Genomic DNA, 25,082 nt, shown 5'->3' on the forward strand with positions numbered 1-25,082 from the left:
AAAGGATAAATAAGGAACTTTTTCTTTGAATGAACTTTTTAAATGTTTTCAATAAAACTTATATTTATCGGGGTGATTTCTCTAATTAACTTCGCATGAGGGAGGCGAATAAGAAAATAGTGGATTTTGCAGGGGAACCAAAGACAAAACACAAAATTGTGTTCAATTAATTCGACATAATATTTGAAATTTTTTTGGCTTAAATGTCAAAATAATCACTGAGTTTCACCTTATCGTTCAATTTGGTCCTCATATTTATCTTAGTTGCTAATCCTAAACAATTTGTAAAATGGTTGTTAAAATTAAGTGAAAAATGTAATTTAACTGTAAACTTACTAAAAGCACGCGAGATCATGATCGACAACACCGCCTCAAAAATCAAAATCATTACTATTTTATTCCTTGTAAGTAAACATGCCCTTAAACTTGAGCACCAAAACTTGTTGGCCGATAAGAAATATGATTTCAACTATTTTTTAATTGTTTTTTTTTTCTTCCCTATATTGTGTTGATGTATCAAAAGGTTAATTAAAATGGGAGAACTAATCGAAAGAAATCGACACAAAAATAAATAAGAAAGGTCACAAAATAGGAAAATATAGCTCTACTTTCCTTTTATGTGTTCTTAGTTGAATTAAGAGTTGATGCTATATAAACCCTAACTTTGTGTCTCTTGTTCATGTAAACGAAGCCAAAACCTACCCTTAAACCCTAGAGTTGCTGAAACAACTTTGAACTTCTCCATGAAGTGCATACAATTCATGCCTCAATTGACGCGTGACGACCGCTATTTCTACCTTGCCGTAGTCTGCAGTGTCATCGGCATCGTCGTCTGCTTCTTCGCTATATTCGGCAGTGTCTACGCCGTACTCTGGAAGAGCTTCTATCCCCACGGCCCCCAAATCACCATCACTAACGCCTCTCTAACCCAACTCAATTCCATTGACTACGCGGAAAACAATCTCGACTACAACCTTGCACTCAACTTCACCATCAGAAATCGCAACAGATGGGTTGGCATAGACTACCGTAGCATCCAAGTCATTGGTGCTCAGATAAGCTACAAGTCTGTCGCGGTGAGTGCGACTCCGTTTTACCAGGAGGGCAAGAACACCACCGCTATGCATGCACTACTACAACTTCAAGGGGAGCCGAGGGAGATGGCTGGTGTTTACAGTATTGACGTAATGTTTGTTCTTCAGGTAAGGTATGATCACGTCAAGTTATTCAAAAAAATCAAGGGCAGTCCGCAGATCCTTTGCAAGTTGGGGGTTCGGCTGAGTAGTTCTAATGGAACATCTGCAGGTGGTTTCAACCCTACCGAGTGCAAGAGTGTTCCTCGAAAACAAAGATACCGAATCCGTGCTGGATGAATGATTAATTGTTAATGATCAGTATAATGTGGCAACTAGCTAACAACTTTTAAGGTTTTTCTTAAAATTTCAATCGTTTGTGTGCCTGCCAAGAAACCCAAAAGTGAACAGAACAACCTTAATTTCCATCGTGCATTTACAATTCGGTGCAAATTACGTGCATCTGTTCATTTTCTTTCTCTTTCTCTATCTAGTTTTTAACTATTCCTTTGTTACAATTAGTCGAGTTAATCGTTTAACTTTTCTAAACTGAAATACCGTGATTCTGGTAGAGAAAGTAAACATGATTCAACACAAACCACTGCACAATGATAAGGCAAAGGCAAGGGGATCAAAATCTCAAAAACAAACAATAACCATTGGCAGAATCAAGTCAATGTGGCCGTACACAACTGATTCGACAATTCAAAAACACTTTAGTTGAATGGAACAAGGTTTATAATAAGCTGAATCCGACCAAACTTTTATTACTAAAAAGAGAAGTCCTACCTAAAGCATAATTGCATGCTCCAACTTTCGATTATGAAAACTTTAGAACGGTCAAAGAGAAGCATATGTAATCTCATTCTTCAGATTGCCTTGTCCCCAGAACTGAAATATCTTCATATCGTTTCTGCATAAAAGAGAAATAACCAGTTTCAATGTTAAACTTGTGAAAATGTCCAGTAGCACCGATCAAAATAGAGAAATTATGAAATGTCATAAACCAGTTACTATTGAAGAAAGAATCTCAACTGCGTCGAAGACATGAGTTTGAACAATATAAATGTCTACATGGATGTGGAAAGTGAAAATCCATCCCAATTGTGAACACACACCCCCCCCCCCCCCCCACAAAAAAAAAAAAAAAAAAAAAAAAAAACCAATCGAGCAAAACAAACGAGGGAATACATGTTGCTCTACAACCAGCACCAGCTAAACTCTCTCCAAAACATGTACATCCAGATCCAATGAAGAATCCAAACAAACATATGTGCACATACCCCAACATTCTAATATACATGGAGAAAGTGCATGCAAAATGCGTAAATAAAACTGTAGAATAGTTCACATACCCCAACATTATTGTACTCCCACAGCTTATGAACTCCGTAATCAACAGCCTGAAACCAGCAAATCAAATACATAAGAACGCTAAGACATTCGAGGCGACATAAGAAACAAATTCAGCAAGGAATGAAAAGAAACTCATTCAGAAATGTGCATATACCCCAAAACTCAGAAAAAGCACCTGAAACATAAGGTTCCAAGAAACAAAAATCAAGTAACGTCTCCATTAGTAACTCTACGCCATTACTAGCAATGGATATATGAAAAGATATGAACCCGAAACCAAGTGCCACGATTTTTTGAAATACAAAATGGCAAGATTTTGAATGTCGATAATTCCACTATATATATGACCCTCAACTTGATCAATTTAGCAACTTTTCTTCGTTACGAGCATTGCATATATGAAACAAATTAACAGAATTAGATGTACAAATAGAATTACCAAAAATTCATTGCTAAATCGCAATAAACAAAATCAAATTTTACCCATTTCTCACCAACACAAAAGAGAGAAAAAAAAAGAAGCCAATCCCGTTTAATTACAAGACCAATTCAACAAAATACCATAAACCCAATTGAAATTTCTGCGCTTTCGACTAGACTAAATTGACCTAATCGCAAATCAAGCACCTTTTAATTTCCTTAGATTTTCCTAGCAACCAAACAGAAAACAACAGGGAGCAAAAAGAAATCTAAAACGAGAGGCTCGAGGCTCCGTGAGGGAAACCCTAATCTGAAAATTCGTGAGAGGCTCACCCGCTCGCCGAGGAAGGCTCCAGCGATGACAAAGGTGACGTAGACGGAGTTACGTCGCATGATGACCCTGTATAGACCTTCGAAGAGGCCTCCGCCGCTCCTTCGAGCCGCTGAATCCATGGCGATCTGCGCGAATATGTTTCCGCCTGCTTCTGATCTGAGCTGCGAGGTGGAAGATTTTGTTCAGAACTCTCGCGTCGTGGAAATGGGAACGGGATTTGGGTCCTGTGATATGGCGTTTGGATTTGCGAACCGGGTTGTTTGGAACGGTCCGCTAGAGTATTCGAGTGGTTCGGCCTGGGTCGTTTGGACGGGGGTTTTGTGGGCTTCGAAGTGTTGGTCCATGTTCCACCAATAGTGGGCTTAAGAATTTCTTTTCTTTTGGGTTTTCTTTGGTTGGAACGCATATTCCAGTGCTTTTTTAAATCACGGGTAATCACAATGAACCATTATTTTAGTTGAAACTGATATCTTGAACAATTTTTAGTAAATTAACCTATGAATTATTTAAAATTAACCAATTAACTTCTCAACGTCAAATTTGATGAAGTCGTCAAATACTAACACGTGACCACATGTTATTCAGTCCACTTTGCCTAAAACATGAGATAAAAAGTCCATCTTTGTAACGCAAAAGGCATTTAGTATTTCAGCCATGTCCTATGTCGAGTTCGTGTGTAGAGTTCCGACGCTTGCATCGGCTCGGATGTTTTCCACACTACCACATTCTCCTTTGTGTCTGCCGCTTGCGGCAGTGTTGCTTGGGACTTGTTCTGAGCTTCCACCTGGTGATTGGCCTCTTTCGCTTGGATGCCGATTACCCCTACCTTATAGCTGTGCGCATGAAACGTCAGTGAAAGAGATGATTGGCGGGGTCGGAGAATTGGCTGGTTGGCAGTTCCTTGGACCGTTAGTGGAAAAGGCAGTGGATGCTTCTCGAATGTTCTTTGGTTTTGGGCTTTTGGGCTCATTCTTTGTTTATGTTGTTTTTTCTTTCCGTTTAGGCCCTTTTTAGTTGTTTTTGTTTATAGGTGTTGTTGGGTCTTTGTCTGTTTGTAAGTTTGTGTTTTGGTTAGAATAAAATCTTTCCCTTGACCAAAAAAAAAGGCATTTGGTATTTAGTGTGTTTCCTTTTGTGAGTATATCTCTTCATATTCATTTGGGCGCATATGTGATTTTTTGCTGATCTATTTAATTTTTGAGTATGTTTATGGGATTTGAATTAAGAAGAGAATTTAGTATGAATTGAATTGAAAACCCAATTAGGATTTTGATATAAATTAAAAACTCGAGTAAGTCTGGCCTAATCTCATTAATTATAGTATAGTAGTCGTAATAAAAGTAAGGGTAAATTACATTTTACCCCCTCAAGTTTGGGGTCAATTTCAATTCCTTACAACATCTTTAAAACATTTCAATTTCATACATTTACTTATCATTTTATTTCAATTTCATACATCTATTAGAAAATCTGTTACGTAAACCGTTAAGTGATGACATGGTAAATATGGGATCCACATTTGTATTGATGTGGCTACCACATTTGTGCCACGTGGCAAGAAAAATAATTTTTTATGTATTTAAAATATAATAATATTTACCCTATTAAAAAAAAAAAAAAAAAACCCAAACAAACCCAGATACCCCCTGACCTACTTCTCCATCTCCTCCCTCTTCACCTCCCATCCCTTCTCTCTCCCCAGACCCACTCCTCCCTCTTCACCCCCGACCCACCTTTAGCTTGCTTCTCGTTGCTCTCCTCGATGAAATTCTAACCCATCTTCGTCAAGAACATGGAGCTCGGCTTGAACTCAGCCAATCTTCCGCCGCTGCTATCTTTGTTGAAATGCAGCTCTTCAATTTTGATTCTGCCCCTGGGCTTCTCCATTGCCGTCGAGCTTTTCAATACGTTTGTGAGTTTAATCAAATTTCTTCCATTTCCACAAGGTTAAGCTTCCTCTTTAGCTTAATAAAAAATTAAGCCTGATTCTTTAACTATTATATAATCAATTTTCTCTCTGCAATCAAATTCAAAATTCGAGAACGAAAATGGTGAAAAGGGTGGTGAGGGTGCGAGTTTGGAGGTGGGTTAGGGGTGATCGGGGATGAGATGGATTTTGGGGGATTACGGTTTGGGGGTTTATGTGTTTGAGGGAGAGTAAAGAATGGGTCAGGGGGTGAAGAAGGAAGAGTGGGTATGGGGGCAGAGAAGGAATGGGAGGTGAAGAGGAAGGAGATGGAGAAGTGGGTTTTTTTTGGGGGGGGGGGGGGTGGTGTTGTTTGGGTTTGAATGGTTTTTTTTTTTTTTTTAAATTTTTTTAAGGGTAAATATTATTATATTTTAAATGCATAAAAAATTATTTTTCTTGCTACGTGGCACAAATATGACAGCCACGTCAGCATAGATGTGAATCTTAAACTTGCCACATCATCACTTAACGGTTTACTTAACAGATTTTCTAACGGTTGGTAAATGTATGAAATTGAAATGTTTTAAAGATGTTGTAATGAATTGAAATTGACCATAATCCTGAGGAGGTAAAATGTAATTTACCCTAAAAGATTAAAAGTAACAAAGACTAAATAAAGTATATCTTTTTTTGTCGTTCCTATTCCTCTTTCTATTTTTGAAAAAGAGGGCTTTCGAATTAAAATAAAGGATTATTTCGTTTTGAATAGTTATTTATTAAATCGGTGGATAGGAGTATTTTCTGAATTAGAATCGTGTCATGGGGAATACTGTTTGATAATTTCTACCAACTTAAAGCTCTAATTAGTATTCTTTGTTTGTATACTGTGTAAAAATGTCCTTATATAGTACACGTTATTACTACATGATTACCATGTAATTATCATGAAAAGTTAATTATTAAAGCACATAATAATAATTTCGCTTGTAATTAAGTTAAAAAGAAAATTAAATGAAACTACTTGTTAGTTTGCTAAAAGGACTGTTTTACCCATGATTCATATTGTCCTCGTAGAGCAGTCAAAACACAGCATTCATACGGTCAAATACTCTTCCTCGCCGACTCCTCATAGCTCACAGCCTCATTTGGCCATGGAGTTAGCGAAAGAGCTCCGAGAGATTCAGACGCTACAGGGCCACACCGATAGGGTATGGAGCCTCGCCTGGAATCCGACCACCGGTGTCGCCGGAATCCCCCTTTCCTTCGCTTCCTGCAGCGGCGATAAGACCGTTCGTATTTGGGAACAAAACCCCTCAACTTCTTCTTGGGATTGCAAGGTGACCCATCATTTTATTTAATTTTATTTGATTTTTCCATTTTTTGTTAAATGAGTCGGGTTTTAATGGAGTTCTCAATTCTGGGTTGCAGGCAGTTCTGGATGAAACACACACGAGAACCGTCCGATCGTGCGCTTGGTCCCCATCTGGGAAATTATTGGCCACTGCAAGCTTCGATGCCACTACTGCAATTTGGGAAAATGTTGGGGGCGATTATGAATGTGTTGCCAGTCTAGAGGTATGAAATAGTGAAAGACTCTTGCTTTACATAAATTGGTCGATCTTACAAGTTGGGTTTTTATGATTTTTGTTAGTAAAGATATTGCTGTTAGTGGCATTGAAAGACTATTGCTTTGCAGAAATTGTCGATTTTGCAAGTTGGGTTCTTTTGATTTTTCGCTCGTAAAGTGAGAACTTTTTTTTTTTTTTGTGTGTGTGTGTGTGTGTGTGTGTGTATTAGGGTCATGAAAACGAAGTGAAAAGTGTGTGTTGGAATCCATCTGGGTCTATGCTTACGACTTGCGGTCGAGATAAAACTGTATGGGTATGGGAAGTGCTGCCCGGGAACGAGTTCGACTGTGTGTCAGTTTTGCAAGGCCATACACAAGATGTGAAGATGGTTCAGTGGCATCCCACTAGGAATCTTATATTTTCTTGTAGCTATGATAACACTGTCAAGGTAAGAGCTTGGAATTTTTAAGTGCTCTTACTACTTTCCCTACCACCGTCCTATACAAATGGTTACTTTTTTTTCCTTTATTACGTATCAAGAAGATTGGACTTCCTCGGAGTTTTTATGATTCAGTACAATGTTTCTTGCAGATATGGGCTGATGATGGTGACGATGATGATTGGGCATGTGTTCAAACCTTAGGTGAAACTAACAAGTACTACACATTAGCCTCTTTGCATCTCGAAATTTCTGCATCATCTTTCTTTCTTCAGAATCATTCCCTTCTTTTGAGTAAAGTTTTCCAGATCGTGTGTGTGTTCAATCCTAAGCTCTTGTTCCTTAAATGAGGTCATGCTTCTCTCTAATTGATTCGACATTGATGACTAGAATGTGCAGTGGGTGCAATGCACCTTAGCTGTTCATGTATAATTCAAAAGGAATATGATCTCATCTAGGGCTGCAGGAGATTTTTTGTTGATTGTAATACATGGTTGTGAATCAGTTGAGTTCTTAGGACTGCTAGCACTTTTTATTAAAGTATGTCACTCTAATTCAGCTTAATCGGTTTTCTTGTTAGTGGTCACTCTTCTACTGTCTGGGCTCTATCATTTAATCCCAGTGGAGACAAGATGGTTACCTGCAGGTAAGCAAAAGTGTTATCTCGTTTTCATGTTTGATTGGTTTGGATACCAAACCACCAGTTATAAGAACATCTCTGATAAACAGAATTTGAAGAAATAAAATGACAATGTACTGATTTTGCAGTGATGATCTTACTCTAAAGATATGGGGATCAGACGATACAAAGATGTCTGCTGATGGTTTTGCACCTTGGTGAGTAGCTTTAGGAGTATTTCTTTTCTATTTGATAGAACCCATACGTGAATTTGGTTATTTCACTAATGTGAATTATTTAAAAATTTTGAAGTACTCTCTCAGTCTCTCTCTCTCTCTCTCTCTCTCTCTCTCTCTCTGCATGAATTTGAAACTTTTTATATTTTCTAGAAAGAAGACAATGCATTTGCGTTTTATTGTTAGAGAAAGATGTGTCATCCTGGATTTGCCCAAATAATTTGTCGTTGTGGAAACAAGTCCGTTGTGGGTATGAAGGGAGATATGTGAATATCTCTTACATGAATGACTATCATTTCCAGAATAATGTGATTTCACTGAATTGAAAATTTGAAAACAGGGGCTGACAACCCCTACCTGTGCCCGCATTTAATTGGGTAATGAGAAGCTCTTGATCTAGATACTGATTCTTGCTGATAGTCAGCATCTGTTAAGTTTACTTCTTGTGGGAGTGTAAGAAATCAATATGGTAATGCCTGGAAAAAGTTGCAGGATTGTCATTTTTTTTCATGTATTGCCGAAGACACAATTACAAATTCCCTGCTGTTTTACCGTTAGTGCAGTTGCATATGCAATATAGGAGTTGGCTGCTTCTGATCTGAAACTAATCAATGTGGTTTCACTCTATGTGGTGATTAGAATGTTTCATTTAAATTTCCAGATAAAATATAATATCAAGGAGTTGAAGTTAATTTGGTAACAAGTAATTTGATTGGTAGGGTGCTAACATTTAGCTGTATTTCATTTGTTGTAATTGCAAGATGATGCATTATTTTGGCTTTTTCAGGCGACATCTTTGCACTCTTTCAGGTTATCATGACCGGACAATATTTTCAGTTCATTGGTCAAGGTAATAGAACCAAAGAAGTAGTCCCAATTGTTGAGAAACTCAAGATTTCTAGGTAATAGAACCCTAATTTATATTTGACTGAAAAATGACAGGGACAATATCATAGCCAGTGGAGCTGCAGATGATGCAATAAGATTTTTCGTGGAGAACGATGAACAAGATGGTTTGGTATGTCATAATCTTTAACCCTTATTGATTATCTTAGAATTCGTTTCATATGCCTTAATATCTGCATTGGTTCTGATGGTATACTGCTAATAAATATATATCTAGAGCTTGGCGTGGATCAATTAATCTAATGCTTTTTAGACAAATAGTTCCGTTCCTAAATCACTGGCAAGGTTTTCAATTTTAAATTCGTGTTTACTTCTGATTCGTATGCAACTGCTAGTAGCAAGCTCATCGAGTGCTAGATGATTAGAGCGACTCCATTATTTGCTTATCTGGTTTTGAGAGTATTAAGTAACCGAATTGTATGATTTCATTCAGGTTGATGGGCCTTCATATAAATTGCTTTTGAGGAAGGAAAATGCCCATGACATGGATATCAATTCGGTGCAATGGAGCCCTGGGGTAAGATTTCTCGTCCAGTGCTTTTCCTTGTGAATTGAGGGCTTGGACACTAAGGTTCTCTAAGTCTTATCTACTACCATTAATGCCACCCCAACTCCAGTGGCTATCACCACCCATCGTTGCTTCTGTCACCGTACTTTCTGTTGTGTTCATCACTACTCCCATGGTATCACCACCACCACCCCCTATTATAGTGAATACTACCACAACCTACAACCACAATCATCATCGAACCCCGGACTATCATCACAAGTGTCACTGTTATATCACTAATAAACTACCACTACCAACTTGAGGGTCACTATCGTTGCTGCAATACCCTTGGAACAGTACCGCTGATCTTCTGCATGGTTACCTACCAACTTATTTGCACATAATCAATTTATGGTTGCTAAAGTAGCTGAAAGCAGCTCTGCTATCGTTTTCCCTTTTGTTTTTTGGATAACTTAAATTTGTCTCTGCTCTACGCAAAAGATCCAGTTACGAACTTTTAATCAAGATAGAACTGGAGGCACACTAAACAAATAGTGAATCATATATAAACAATGGTTGTATTGCGTCCTAATTGTCTGTGTAGCGCCCCTTTAGTAAAAAATTTTAATCGGTTCTATTTGTGCATATTGAGAGGGGGGTTTTTGCTATATGGAGAATTATATTTTTATATACGAGGCCCAACTTTCATACATATTCTGACATTGCCCTCGTACATTGCTGTTGCATGTTCTTAGGAGGATCAGTTTCTTGCTTCTGCAGCAGATGACGGGACGATTAAAATATGGGAGTTGACATCTGATAGCTGCTAAAATAAACCCTCTGCTGCTAAGAGTTGTGTAATTGCAAATTTGTTAAATATTTCTTCTATACTGGTCTCAATTTTTGGGAGAAAAAAAAAAACCTTGAAATTTAGAATACTTAGTGAAATGTGGCTTGTTTGATTGTGAAGTAGATGTAATCATGTAATGAATCTTTATGATAAGGAAGATGGCTTACAGTATTATTTAGAATCGCCAAGACATCGACTTGTATTTTGCCACTACGACGATATCTTAACCCAATCACGAATTGTCATTCATTTTAATTTACATGACATTGCGTGATAGGCTTGAGAAACTTGTACGGTGGAATTCCTGTTGCACGGAAGGTCCTCCAATGGTAGATTCCTCATCACCCTCTGCCTGTTTGACAATCAAAGCTGACATTGTGTTCCAAATAGTGTGGTTTAAATTTGCTTGCTAACTAGGCTTCAATCAAATCATCTCATGGGAGGGCTAGACGATCATTTTGATCAAACAGAGAAGCGAAACGGTTTGTTCAATGGGGAAGGGGAATTCGAACTCGAGACTTCTTTTCGATATAACGTGTTATTACCGGTACTTATACTACGGTCTAGTGATATACCTCTTCACTTGTAAGTGAGAGATCTTAGATTCGATTCTCGTCAAAAATGAATTTGAATCATATTATTGCTAGCCTATTGTGAGACTTAGCCTACCTCGCTCTCCTTTAGTGCAGATAATATCGTTTACTAAAAAAATAAAAATAAAAATGTGTTACCACCATATTATTTGAACACTAGTTTGCAGCACTAGTTGCATCACTTTCTACAAAATTCATTCTTTGCTAACCTAGGTTTAACCTATTTAGCTCTTGTACATATAAACTCAAATTCCACGCCGTATAGTTTTAGATTAAACTAGAATCCCGCATGAACATGAAAAATGCATACTTTTTAGCAAAAATGCAATCATTCTCACTAACAAAAGCCATTCCCACAGCATACAGTTATCATGTATCAATAATCAGCGTGAAGCATCCCGAATTTGAAATCTCTCATTTTCTTAAATTATTGTAATAGTTTCAAATCTTCATCTCCACTTAATAATAGAAAATTAAAAAAAAAATCACTGGGAAGAAACATTGTAATGTTCATTATAATTATTAAAACAAAGATTAATGATCTTATAAAACTAATAAGAAGATTAAATTATCATTAATGAATATTCAACACCTGTATTCTATTCTTAATCTGCCGGAGTTTTCTCTCCTCCCCTCCTCAACCAACGCAGAACGAGCAGTCATAATCCCGCTCGGAAACAAAGAAGCATCAAAAGCTGAACAGTCAATCCAATCCTGCAGCAACTCCTCCTGCCCCCAAATATCCGGAATCCAAACCTGTCCGGCCACCTCCATTCTGTGCTTCTTCAACCTCTCACGTCCACTCTCTTCCTCTTCCGCCGCCGCCGCCGTGGGATCTTGATCCACAACAACAACATGATCATCACCTTCTGCAGCAGCTGAAGCATGACCGTCCATTACTGAAACTTCCTCGTTTTCATGCATCTTTCGTGACGTGCTTCCTTGCAGCTCCATAAAACTGTCATTTTTCTTTAAGATCTGCTCACCATATTCTTGCATCTTTGGTAGAACTGGAGTGTTTTGGATGATGGGTTTCTGCAGAGAGATTTGATGAGCCATTTGAGATCGTTTTCTTCTCATTCGGATTCAGAAATGGTGATAAAAATCTGTGCTTGCTAGAACTTGTTGCTGCTTCTTCTTCTTCTTCCTCTGGTAGTTCTTGTAGTTCGAACTCTGTGAAAGATATGTGTGTGTGCTAACAATATATGGAGGCTAGAATGGGTGGGGAGTTGCGTTACACGTCAACTCAATAGGTTTTATTTTGGCGTATGGCAAGAGACATGTGTACGTGGATTGGCTGAGATTGGAGTCCATTTTATGTGGCTTAGTTCTTGTTTGAATATGATAAAAAAGGAAAGGAAAAGGAGACTGGTAATAAAGTACAATGCACTTGTGTCTGCCGTGAAGATGGTTGGCAGTTCGACTTCTTATAAGCACATATAAGGTTTTTAAATTTTTTTTTATGTGAGATTCATGCATTCATATTCTCAGTATGTCACATGTTAGGTGACGTGAGAGTACGTGGACTGTTGGTTCAACACGTGAATAACATGCTCTGATATAATAAAGAAATGAGTTCAACCTTATAGAAGTAGTGGTAGTGTTGTGATATTAGTTCAATTTCTTATAAGCACATGCAAGGCTTCTTAATTTCTCAATGCAGGATTCATGCTCTCAACTACATGTGCATCTCTTATGTAATCCACTAGTGTTATTATGTTAGATATGTTAATATTTCTCTTTACTTATAAGTTGAGGGTTTTATATTCAACTCTTGAGAATAAAGAGTTAAATCTCATTGTGTGGCTTAGTCTCAATATCTCACACCTTTAATGTAAATATGAATTTGGCTACAATACTTACATGTATTTAATACAAACATAATTTCGACAGTCAGATGGTAATTATATTAAACACATATATATTTACATGAATTATATTTGACCATCAAATAGTGATTGTAAAAATTGTGAGGTTGATGTTGATTTGGAGCATCATAGAATAGGACATTGGGTTTGGGGCCTAGTTGTAGCAATGTAGGATTTTTTTTGGGGAAAAATTGTTTACATTCTAAGAAAATTTGCATACTATTCAATCTTATTCAATAAAAGATTGAGACCTTGGGGTTTTCAAGTAGTTATTTTCTGATGCATATGCATACTAGCTACTAGCTAGCAACCTTTGGTTTGTTTTGGTTCTCCTTTGAAATTTAAGCACTCACCTTATCCAAAAGGAAAAAAAAATTAAAATAAAGCATTGCAAGAGGTTGTAGTTCTAATCAATTACGAGCGATAATCGTTATATTAAAATTTATGATTTCGATTTTTTTTTATTTAAAAGAGAACTTATAGGACATGTAACATTTTATGCGTTTGCTTCTCTCTTTACACAATAATTTACTTGCATATCTCTCGTATTCACAATCATAAAAAGTACTTTCGGAGTTTCAAAAAGAGAGCAAAACCCCAAAACAAGAATTAGATAACACACTGAGAAATACCACAAATCATTCACTAGTTTACCATCACTAGTTTACCAACTGTCAAATAGATAGAATCATAAACAAATTTAACTGCATGTGGTAGAATCTAATCTAACTGAAAATCAATTGGTACGAATACTTTCATCTCCAATGTAAGATACTCTTGACAACAATGATGATTACCGCTAATATTTCAATGAAGAAAGAGAGAGAGAGAGACAAAATAGTATTACATATCTATATTTACGTAGGGTTTAGGAGAACTGAAAAGATTTAAAACAAACTAATTCGGTGATTCCACTATTTGTGTATCATGCACGTTTGCATCTTTTTCTCCAAGGCCCCCATGTTGTCATGTCTGTCTTGTTTTTGCGTCTTTTATTTTTTTTTTGGGTGGGGTGGTGGGGTGGTTTGGGAGCACTACTGACATAAAATGACAGAAAATGCATAGTGCAAAGGAAGAGGGCAAGTAATACTTCCTCGTGTATATATTATTGTTATACAAGAAATTACTACAATTCTTCAAAGATATTTCGAGAAGTAAAATGTAATTTATTTTAAAAATATTGTGCAATTGTCATCGTAACTATTTAGAGATATATGAAATTGCCACCCGTTAAGTATTTTTGACAATATTTTGAAGGAGAGTTTAAGTAGCTAAAGTAGAGCTTAAAAATACTTAAGGAGTGCTTATGTAGCAAAAAGGGCGAGTAAAGGCAATACCATCCACTTCCCCTTACATGGATCCGCTATTCCATGGAACTTTGAATGTTGTGTAAGTGTAGCGCATTTGTTATTTTTCGTACATTTGTATGGTAAATTAAAGTATATATAAGATATCTGTTTCATTCATTTTGAGTTTTATTGACAAATAAAACGTACAAACGCATCAGATGAAAACTATGAAAAGGAGAAAGATCAAATAAATTCCCTTACATACATAATATTTAAGGATAAAAAAGAGAATTCTAACTCGAACTCGACTCGCATGAAGAAGTACATATGTTGTAAACAATATAGTTACGTCCACATTTACAATGATATACTTAGTCCATCCTAACGATATTTGATGAAAAATCGAACCCGATGTACTGATATTTGAGGTTATGTGTTGTAAACATCACAAGAACACAATCCAAGCATATGTGGATGGCTATAGGTCTCGAGGGAATCGACAACTAGTCACACTACTAGAAGTTAACATCTATTTCCATAACCACATGATTTGAAAATCACAGCCCCACTGGAAATGTTGAAAAAGACTGACAAAACGTAGCCATGATGTTGTGTGGGTATGGGTAAAGGGGTGGGGTAGTATAGGACCTAGGTTCAATGAACCTCCTCGTAAACCATACGAAAAAAATTGACAAAATGTAGCCGCCAAACAAAAAAACACCACTTGAGAACTAGTAATCACTTTTGTGGGTTTTTAGTTAAAATAATTATTAGATTTACATAATTCTCTATTTTGGTTCTTGATAATTAAAATCACAAAAAAAAAAAATTTAAGTTTGTCCATCGTAAATCATTTTAGTTATTCAGTGAAAAATTTGTTAATATTCTTGTTAAATTATCATGCGAACGACTACATGGCCACCTTTTAAGGGTATTTTTGTCAAACCAACCATTCCACGTAACAAGGAAAGTGACAAATTTTCCACGGAAGAACCCAAATGATTTACGGTGGACAAATTTAAAGACCACTTCTATCGATTTTCAATGTTAGGAATAAAAAGTGAGAAGTTATACCGATCTCAGACTATTTGGGCTAAAAATACCCACTTTTTTCTCTTTATATTTGCACATCTTTACTCTTGATTATCAAATTTAAGAAATAAAACAAAAAATAACGAACAAGATGAAACATGAGTGTGTTGAAAAATTATGTCGTTATCATATATATATATATGTATATATCTTTCTTTTTTTAAATCATTCATACAAAATGGTAAAATAACAGAAACCACTCAAAACTTTGTGAATATGAAATACAAGAATATGATAAAGGGACTGACAGAAATTGTCTTCTATCCCTTTGTAGAAAAAACGAAAAAGAGGAGTTGGTATTTTTCCGGTTTGAGAAACTACACAAATTGTCCATTTTAGCCTTCAATATCGCATAGTATAAAGTTATAAAGTGCATTGTCATAGGCTATGTCATTTTTCTGTTCATTGTCCTTTTTTGCGGGGCATTAGACAATTTGGGCCACTTGTGAACTGATGACAGTTCAATCAGATTTTTATTTTCTTCATTATGAAACTGCTAAAGCAGAATACAGTGGTATCATACTGTTGAGTCATGAGATTCGAACTCAATATTTTTTACTTATAAATATCAAGAATGTTACTAAACTGTAATACTAAGTGACGCACATATTATTCATTGTGAAACTTTTAAAATAGGTCGAATTATAGTTGACCAGGTCATTGCAATTCAAGAATAATCACTTGGCTTCGTCAAAATTTTCGGTGGATTAGTACGTAAAGTCAAATGATTATAAAATAAATTTTTGTAAGTGTTTTTTTATTTTTATTTTTTAACTTACAATACCTTCGAGGCAGAGCCTAGGCCAGCTAGCGCATTCGCATGGGCGTTGTCTGCCTACGGAACTTGAGTATGGGTATAAGTTTGAAACGCCTCGAGTTTCTTTTGTACCTTCTCTAGGTATTGCGCCATCTTCAGATGTTTTGCCATTTACGCCTTAGTAGTATGGCTGGTGATTAGTTAGAAATCGGAATGAATTGCGAGCTTTTTCACTACCAAGTTTTGCCATTCGGAGGCCTATTAGTAAGGCCTCATACTCTGTTTCGTTGTTGGATGCTTTGAAGCCTAGAGTGATCGCCTGCTCGAGCATCTAACCGTCTGGGGTGACAAGGACCACGCCTGCTCTTGAATCTTTGTAGTTTGATGCGACATCGACATGCAAATGCCAGAAGTCTCTATTGGGTGGAGCAGGAGCGGCTAGGGTGTGCTCGGCTGCCTCTGGGACGTCGTCAGGCAGATCTGTTGCGTCGTCTAGGCTAGGCGTGAATTCTGCTACGAAGTCTGCCAAAGCTTGGGCATTTATTGTCGTGTAAGGTTGGAAAACTAAACCGTATTCGCCAAGTTCCACCGCCCATTTCATCACTTGTTGAGAAACATCTAGACCATGTAGGATTGATCGTAGATGATATTGAGTCATGATGACGACTATATGAGCTTGAAAGTATTGTCTGAGTTTCCGAGTCGCAATAACTAGCGCCAAAATTAATTTATCGATCTTTAGATATCTAGTTTCTGCATCGAGAAGAGCTTTAAAAGTGTAAAATACCTGCAGTTGGGCCCCCAACTCTTCTCGTATGAGGGCAAAGCTCACTGCTACTTCTAAGACTGTTAAGTAGATGTATAAGTCCTCCGCTGCTTCTGGCTTAAATAGTAAGAGATATGATGTAAGATACTTCTTCAGTTTTGGAAAGCTTTTTCGCACTCTTCGTCCCATTTGTCTCATTGTGCCCTCTTGATGGCCTTGAAAAAGGGTTTGCATCGATCGGTGGACCGCGAGAGAAAGCGGTTGAGGGCGGTTGCTCGTCCGGTGAAGCTTTGAATCTCCTTTAAGGTAGTTGGAGGTTTCATCTCTAGGATCGCTTGGATTTGCTTGGGTTACTAGATACCCTAAGAATCTGCCTGAAGATACTCCAAATGTGCATTTGGTGAGATTGAGCTTCATCTTGCACTTTCTAAGGATGTTGAAAGTTTAAGCCAAGTTGTCGAGGTGGTCTGACCTCTGCTTGCCTTTTACGATAATATCGTTGATGTAAACCTCCATGATTACTCCAATTTGTTTCTTGAACATCATGTTTACCAATCTTTGTTAAGTGGTTTCCGCGTTCTTGAGGCTAAAGGGCATGACCTTGTAGCTGTAGGTGCCTCGCTCGATCACGAACTCAGTTTTCTCCTTGTTGGGCTCGCACATGGCTATTTGGTTGTAGTCGGAGTATGCATCTAAGAAACTGAGCAGCTAGTTCCCAGAAGTCGAATCTACTAATAGATTGATTCGGGGAAGTGGATAAGGATCCTTTGGGCATGCTTTGTTGAGGTCGGTGTAGTCTATGCAAACCCTCCACTTGCCCTTATCTTTCTTCTTCACTAGTACGGCTTTGGCAAGCTATGCTGAGTGCGCCACCTCTTCTATAAATCTGACTTCTAGTAGCTTGTCAATTTCCACTGTGATGATGGCTACTTGCTCAGGTGTGAAATGTCTTCTCTTTTGAATTACCGGTTTGGCAGTGGGGTCGACGTGCAGCTTGTGGCAAGCTATCTTGGGGTTGATGTTGGGCATATAGGAAGGTGACCACACAAAGACGTCATGATTTTCCCTAAGGAAAGCTGTGAGTTCCTCATTTTCCTTCGGGCTTAGACGTGAGCCAATTCTAACCTTCTTCTCCGGCTGAAAGGGATCAAGAATGATGTGCCCGACGTCTTCTTTGGGTTTCCATCCTGTCTCATTTGCTGGCGCGTTGGTTTGGACACCATCTTCTTGATTCGCTTGTTGTAATTACTATTTGGTAGTTTTGTCATCCCCTTGGACCTCGATTGCCTACGGGGGTAAATGTCTTTTTTTATTCCTTCAGTACTTACACAATGCATCATCGAGATGCGGCCTAGTCAAAATTGATTTCTTCGATTCCTCTTCCTGGGATGCGGAATTAGATTTTTTAATACTTGACGGAAGTGATGGCATCCAACTTTATTAGCCAAGGTCTCCATAGAATCCCATTGTAGGGAGATGGGTCGCTTGCTATTGTGAATGTCTTCTTTGAGACAACTGGCGGTGTTTTCATGTCAAGTGTGATGTGGCTGATGGTAGTTGAGGTGTGTTTGTTGAATCAGATGAGTACCTCCACTCGACGTATGATTGTGTTTTCCAGGCCCATCTTCTGAATTACTGAAAGCTGAAGTAGGTTAACTCCACTTCCATTGTCCACCATCATTCTGTTGACTATGGCATGGGCCAGTTGGACATATACTACTAGTGCGTCGTCATGCGGGAAATCTACGCCTTCGACATCCTGCTTAGTGAAACCAAAAATGGGTCCAGGTTGCGTGTTAGCTGCCTAGATTTGTGAGACTAATAGAGCCTGCTGGATTTTCCTCTTCTTGGAGTTGTTAGTGGCCCCCCAAGTGCTTAGATTCGGCCAAAATGCCATTTATCCGAATCGTCTTGTTGGGCAGTTCTTTGTCGACATCCGCTGTAATACCCTGAAAATTTAAATATATGAAATATAATATTCATAATTATGAATATGTGGAGAAAATCGAAAATAAATCGATTTATGGTTATGAAAATTTAATTGAGGAATTTTAAAATTTTGTTACCGGCAATTATTATAGTTTACGTACTAGTATTATTGAGATTTTATATTATTTTTCGAGAATTTATATTAATTTATTTGAATTGAGTTTTAAATTAAACTAGTTACGAAGTTTGAAGTTTGTAAATTAATTATTTAAAATCCCTTCTAGGTCACAATTTATATGTTTAAATAGAGCTCGATATCACGAACACGTAGGCACAAACCTTCGTGAAACGGAGTTATAACGAATAAGTTATTAACATTGAAGGTGAGGGATATTTTTGTAATTTTAACATTCTTTTGAAGGCTTCAGATTTTCTGGAGCCATGTGATATGCCACGTGTGTGGTTGGGATAAAAGAAAAAGGAAAGAAGAGAGAGAGATGGACGATTAGGATGAGAAGGAGAGAATAGAAAAGAGAGAAAGGAGGAATGGGACTGACCAATCAGGAAGAGAGGAAATGAGGGGAAATGAGGGAGACGAAAAAGAGGGAACCGGATCCCTCTTCGACCCGCCAACCTGACACTACTATATCTCCTAATTCTGGCCACCGTTGACGATGGGACCGATGCCAAAATGATCCTTACTTTGAACCCAATCGTTCTTTTTCCCATGTTAACCTGAAAAATTGATGAAACTGGATGGATTTCAAGAGAAACCATATGGGGGTGAGACGGGTTTGGCTTCGATTCACCAAAATATGAAGCTAACTCCATCCGTCACCACCACCAATAGTCTTCCCTCAATGTTAGGAATAAAGCCCAAACATGGGTTAAGGCGTCGGAATGGTTTTGAAGTCGAATCAAGAACACCCAATTCAAGAGTTTCCAGTAGTTCGAGAACGATTTGAGGTGTTTCCCGGCCGAATTACTTTTTCTAGCTTGATCAAGGCTTGTGCCAACCAAGCTGCACTTGGTCAAGGCATCCAGCTTCACGCTCAGGCGGTTAAAGTTAATTTGGATAGAGACCCTTTTGTTTTCTCTGTTTTTGTTGATATGTATGGAAAGTGCGGGCTGCTTGATGATTCAACTCAAGTGTTTCACGAGATAGCAAACCCGAATGAGGTTGCATGGAATTCATTGTTAGTTGTGCTTGCTCTTCATGGCTTAAATTACTTTCATTCTATGGAGAAAACATATGGAATAGTTCCTAGAGATGAACATTACTCTTGCGTTATTGATTTGCTTGGCCGGGCTGGAAGGCTTACAGAGGCAAAAGAATTCATAAACAGCATGCCAATCCCACCAAATGCTTTCGGGTGGTGTTCTTTTCTCGGGGCTTGCAGGATTCATGGTGATAAGAAGAGGGGCAAACTGGCAGCAGAAAAACTGATGCAGCTTGAACCTGAGAACATCGGAGGGCATGTTCTGAAAGCTGAATCATTAGTTGAAGGATTTATTGACCAGAAGCCAGAGCTTCTATGGAAGAAATGCTATAGATGACTTGGGACCCGTTTGGCAAGGAATTTAGGAAGGCCAAAATCGCTTTCAAAGAATCAAAAGCGCTGTCGACAATGTTTGACAGAAAAACTTAGTGCATATGGAATATAAAAAGCACTTGAAGCGACCATGTGAAGCATGAAAAACACTTTCACAGTTTCAATAGATATTTGCTGCTGACAAATGTGCTTCCTACAAAAGCACTTAGGAGCATAAGTGTTCTCTACAAAAGCACCGTTGCCAAACGGGCCTTTACTCATCAAGAAGGAAGAACGGGATTAGAGCAAGTAAGAAGACAACCCCTTGACCTTCACCTTGAACTTGGAACACAACCAACCCTTTCACTAAGATTGGAACAAATTGTGGGTGTCAAATGTCTAATTATGCTTTTGACACCCAACAAATTGAGTGAGTTAATTTCATGCAGACTTTTCTCCGCCTAAACACTTTTGTTCATTTCTGCTATTTGGTTTGAAGCGAAGAATAAAAAGAAGTGTGCGGAAATTATCTCCCTTTAAATTGCTTCTGCAATGTGATAACTCATTGACAAAATTTCAATGACTGCTGCTTCTGATAGAATTTTCTCTGAAAGAAGCCATTCATGATTTCTTCATAAGTTCTATCTCACCTTCAAGAGTGAAAACGCTGTACATGCCAATGGCGTTTATTCAAATCTTCGGTGAAAAACAAGATCTAAATGACTCGAAAATGGGAAACATACACTCGGATGAGGATGCACTCATATAATATCAAGGCTAGAAACCGCTAACAAATGGCAAATCGAGGATCTATCGTCTAGTATCTACAGAGGTGTATTTAAATCCCTCGGATGGATGCTGAGGTGAAGAGGTCTGGAGGCATGAGGCATGAGATCACGCTCTTGGATAACGGGAGCCCCCTTTTTTCTTCAAGAAATCAGGAATCTCAACTGCACTACCTTCCATAAAAGAGGATGGCCGTCGATTGATTCCAAGGGTGACATCTCCTTGTGCCTGCATTTTGGTAGAGTTTACAAAATTGTTTACGAGAGGGTGAGAGTTAGTGCATGTGTGCGCGTGAGCGAGGGGAGGGGGGGTGGTGCATGTGTTAAGGAATACCTGGGGTGTCCTGCCTTCATTTTCTTCTTGGCGTTTGAATCCAGTAGCAATAAGAGTTATACTGACCTGTGAAGACAAGCAACATGGAATTTTAAGATGTATTCAAACCACAAACCACAGGTGGTAGATTAACCGAGCATGTATATTTGTTCACCAATTTGTTACCAGATGCAGATATGCAATCCTTTGTGATCATGGCATAATGATTGGAACAGCAAATTTTACTATGTTCAACAGAAATCAGGAAGCTTTTGGAAGATGGCATATGTGATTTTCTTTTGGTACCATGTTCTCTTCAGAGAATGAGAGAACAAATACTTACTTGGCCACTGAGAGATGGATCTGTCACTGCTCCAAATATTAAATTTGCTGTAGGATCGACAAGATCATATATAACCTCGGCTGCAGCATTTACCTATGCGAATTTCCCCATTTGAAATTAGAGAGTAGGAGAAGAGAAATACAACACCATATCAAGTTATCAACTGTGAAATGGATGCAAAGGTGAAACCGTAAGAATATTTTTGAAAGACAGCTTTATCTCACAGAAACACAGCAGACCAGACTTCAACATGGAACAGATTTTCTTTTACAAAGATAGATGGAAAGGATCTTATACAGAAAACAAACAATTTCAGCCCATGACTCCATAGATAGAACCAAAAAGCAGAGTAAGAGTGAGAGAGAAGATGAAGTACCTCATAAAGGGTCAAATCAGTTCCCCCAGTTATGTTCCAAACAATTCCAGTCGCCCTCTCGATACCAATATCTAGTAAAGGTGATTGGATGGCATTTAACGCAGCGTCTCTTGCCCTCGTCTTCCCTGCTCCAAGAAAATACAAAGCTCAGAAAAAAATCATAGCACAAAACTAAGAAAAAAAGAAGTTTTGGGGTCATCAATACTGAAATGAATAGGCTTGACAACGATGTATCCTAACATAATTAAGGAGGAAAGAAGTTTTGGGGTCATCAATAATTCGAATCTAAGACCGAAAGACCTATTTGAAATTCTAACAAACTTGAGATTATGTCTCCTTTCTGACCTTTCCTTCTCATGCTCTAACAAAAAAAACTAAGAAGTTCTAGATGCCATTTATTCTGTATTAACTTCACAAGAAAGTTAGCCACAATGGTGACATTCAGGAAGGCAATAACCAAAATAATAAAGTCCGATATTAAAAGTGAAGCCAATAATTTGATATAAGCACTCTAAACATCCTAGCAGTATGTAGCTAAAGCATTACCAGTTGCAGTTCCTATCCCCATCAACGAAGAACCTGCGTTGGCCATTATAGCCCGTACGTCAGCAAAATCCACATTTACCAGTCCTGGTATCTGCAATCAAGATGACAAACCATCAATTATAGTAACAAACTATTGCCCGAAAAAGGGAAATGCAATGATCCACAAATAAATAATCAAAACCCTTGATAGACTAGATGAATGGTCTTAACAGTCAGAAGTTAAGATTACACTTCAATATACAATATCTTTAAAGATCACCATACCGTGATTATATCGGAGATGCCACGAACACCTTGTCGTAGAATATCATCAGCCAGATTAAATGCCTCCGTTACTGGGGTAGATTGGGAAACTGCAGTCAATAACTTGTCATTTGGAATGACTATCAGTGTGTCAACATTTTCTCTCAGAGCTGCGATTCCTTCCTGGGCTTGCACTGCCCTTTTTCGTCCCTCAAAAGAGAAAGGGGTTGTCACGACACCAACAGTCAATATACCCATTGACTTTGCAACGCCTGCAACTATAGGAGCTCCACCAGTTCCAGTTCCTCCACCCATTCCCGCCTGCATATGAAGATATTTAATGTCAAGTGCAGAAATGCATAAAATAGGCAAATGTTGGGAAATCACGACGGAGGAATAGCATTTGAACCTACCGTAACGAAGACCATATCTGATCCATACAGTGCTTCTTCTATTGATTCTTTGCTTTCTTTTGCAGCGTTCATACCAACATCTGGGTTTCCACCAGCTCCAAGACCCCTGGTAAGTTCTTGACCGATTTGTAAACGGTTCTCGGGAAAGACAGGAGACATTTTCATGGCTTGAATATCAGTGTTAAGAATCCAGAACTCCACACCCTTCATTGCACTCTCTATCATGCGATTAACTGCATTTGACCCTCCACCGCCAACACCAATAACTTTGATTTTTGCTTCACCATTACTAGGGGAAGATTTGTCACTTAAACTCTCAGTGACACCTTCACCTGAAATATCTTTTCTAGGGTTGCTCAATGTATTGTTTCCCTCTCCTCTAAGCAATGAAACTTCAGGGTGTAGATTCAGAAAAGGGTCTCTATTATTCTGATATGAACCGACACTCTTAGAGTTGATTGAGCACTTAACTTGAGGCAAACTTGACTTAAGGGTTACACCCATAAAACCGTACTCCTCAGACACTTTTAAGCTGCTAACTCTTCCCAAGTGATTCTCCGTTCCAAAGTGACCCCCAAGTCTTGTTAGTACCCCCACCGGGTTTCTAGTATCAGAAAGGGTAACATAATTCGATGCATAAGTCGCCATCATGTAAAAGGTGAGACTTTAAATCTCAGAGACAGGTAAGCTGATGAATGCCAAGAAATTTAGAAACCCAAATGACTTAAAATTTCAGTTCCAACTTCCACCACAAATCTCTCTCCCAACACCTGTTTACAAAAAAAACCAGATAATTGTAAGAAACCACAAAACGTAGCAGATTAATTACAAACACTCAAAGGCCAGAAAATGGTAAAACGTCATTAGTCAACTAAACCCAAATCAAACAAAGACCCCACAAACTTCATAGCACGCATTACAATCCCAGAAAATAATTACAATCCGAAAAGCAAAACCCACGGCAACTCTGCAACTCAAAGTACTATGGAGTCAACAGCAAGCAAGCAGAAAACAATTAGAAAAACAAACCAGAGAAATGTAAGACCCCATAAACTTCATATGGCACATTACGGTCCCCAGAGAAAAATTACAACCGGAAAAGTGAAACCCAACAACAATTAGGCAAAATTCAATAGTACTATGAAGTTAACAGCAATCAAGCAAGCAGAAAACAATGAGAAAGAAGCAAACCAGAGAAATGTAAAACCCCAAAAGACAACAATTATGTAAAATTCAATGCAACCATGAAGTTAAACAGCATCAAGCAAGCAGAAAACAGTAAGAAATGAACAAACCAGAGAAATGCAGAACACACGGAGACCCAATTTCCAGAAAACAAGAAGGAAACAGAGAAATGGGCTGCTGGGGTTTCAGAGAAAGTTACAGACCTGATAAATCCGAAGAGACCTAGGAAGCAGAAAACAGAGAACTCCTGGGAGCATTTGGGGGCGTAGAGCCCAAAGAGCCAGATTTGGACTGATGATTGCGAGTTGATCGACGAAGATAGAGAAGCGTAGGAAGTGGAAAAGGAAGCAACAAATCTACTAAGAATAATGTGAAATCTGGTTGAGAGGGGAAGTAAATGGGATTTGGTGGTTTGGATTTTCAGGTGAAAGGCATGCGGGTGTGGGCTCTTGTGAAAACAACACAAAGTCTCGCAAAACCCTATCTTTCAGTGACAAGGGTTTAACTGTTGGGCTGTGTTTCTAATTGCTTCAAATTCTTGTGTTCATTAGTTGGACCCAATTGTAGAGTCTAGGTGAGCATCGGAAATGAGGAGAGAACGTTTGATCACCTCACATGTCTGACCATTCAACGTTGATATGTTTCAATTATGAACATATCGTTTTTATTTGATTATCGATATGTCAATGACATACTTGTTGATGTGCTTGTCAATGAAATGTGACATGAGAAATAATTGACAACGTAAAATCCTCTTATTTGACATAGTTTGATTGACACTGACAACTCACTGTTTAATTTCAAGTCATGATCGTTCAACTTCTTGAGTAACCCTGATTACTCATTAACCAT

General features: G+C 38.2%; 6 protein-coding genes across 6 annotated transcripts; 3 read left to right on the top strand and 3 right to left on the bottom strand.

The window, feature by feature from the left end:
* Window positions 1-761: 761 nt before the first annotated feature.
* On the top strand, window positions 762-1,377 carry LOC137713339 (NDR1/HIN1-like protein 10). Its single transcript, XM_068452628.2, has 2 exons — window positions 762-1,202; window positions 1,306-1,377. Exons 1-2 carry the CDS (start codon window positions 762-764, stop codon window positions 1,375-1,377), a joined length of 513 nt encoding a protein of 170 aa, XP_068308729.2.
* Window positions 1,378-1,710: 333 nt separating this feature from the next.
* Window positions 1,711-3,405, bottom strand: LOC137713119 (cytochrome b-c1 complex subunit 9, mitochondrial). The gene is made up of 3 exons (XM_068452377.2): window positions 3,183-3,405; window positions 2,429-2,476; window positions 1,711-1,986 (listed from the first exon to the last, which is right to left on the bottom strand). The coding sequence occupies exons 1-3, from the start codon at window positions 3,300-3,302 to the stop codon at window positions 1,936-1,938; spliced, it is 219 nt and encodes a 72-aa protein (XP_068308478.1). The 5' UTR covers window positions 3,303-3,405; the 3' UTR covers window positions 1,711-1,935.
* A 2,744-nt stretch (window positions 3,406-6,149) lies between these two features.
* LOC137712870 (protein CIA1-like) lies at window positions 6,150-10,410 on the top strand. The gene is made up of 10 exons (XM_068452048.2): window positions 6,150-6,429; window positions 6,521-6,667; window positions 6,890-7,108; window positions 7,252-7,316; window positions 7,680-7,745; window positions 7,868-7,936; window positions 8,742-8,804; window positions 8,897-8,972; window positions 9,294-9,377; window positions 10,106-10,410. Exons 1-10 carry the CDS (start codon window positions 6,244-6,246, stop codon window positions 10,178-10,180), a joined length of 1,050 nt encoding a protein of 349 aa, XP_068308149.2. The 5' UTR covers window positions 6,150-6,243; the 3' UTR covers window positions 10,181-10,410.
* Window positions 10,411-11,194: 784 nt separating this feature from the next.
* On the bottom strand, window positions 11,195-12,040 carry LOC137713937 (uncharacterized). The gene has a single exon (XM_068453297.2). It carries the CDS (start codon window positions 11,871-11,873, stop codon window positions 11,379-11,381), a length of 495 nt encoding a protein of 164 aa, XP_068309398.2. The 5' UTR covers window positions 11,874-12,040; the 3' UTR covers window positions 11,195-11,378.
* Window positions 12,041-19,394: 7,354 nt separating this feature from the next.
* Window positions 19,395-20,051, top strand: LOC137713334 (pentatricopeptide repeat-containing protein At5g43790-like). The gene has a single exon (XM_068452620.2). The coding sequence runs from the start codon at window positions 19,395-19,397 to the stop codon at window positions 20,049-20,051; it is 657 nt and encodes a 218-aa protein (XP_068308721.2).
* Window positions 20,052-20,627: 576 nt separating this feature from the next.
* On the bottom strand, window positions 20,628-24,725 carry LOC137712962 (cell division protein FtsZ homolog 2-1, chloroplastic). The gene is made up of 8 exons (XM_068452174.2): window positions 24,434-24,725; window positions 23,046-23,815; window positions 22,654-22,953; window positions 22,390-22,480; window positions 21,844-21,968; window positions 21,468-21,560; window positions 21,146-21,211; window positions 20,628-21,040 (listed from the first exon to the last, which is right to left on the bottom strand). Exons 2-8 carry the CDS (start codon window positions 23,694-23,696, stop codon window positions 20,921-20,923), a joined length of 1,446 nt encoding a protein of 481 aa, XP_068308275.2. The 5' UTR covers window positions 23,697-23,815; window positions 24,434-24,725; the 3' UTR covers window positions 20,628-20,920.
* Between the last annotated feature and the right edge of the window lie 357 nt (window positions 24,726-25,082).

The sequence above is a fragment of the Pyrus communis genome, chromosome 14, assembly GCF_041283825.1.
Source record: "Pyrus communis isolate YQ-2024b chromosome 14, ASM4128382v1, whole genome shotgun sequence".
NCBI classification, from domain to species: domain Eukaryota; kingdom Viridiplantae; phylum Streptophyta; class Magnoliopsida; order Rosales; family Rosaceae; genus Pyrus; species Pyrus communis.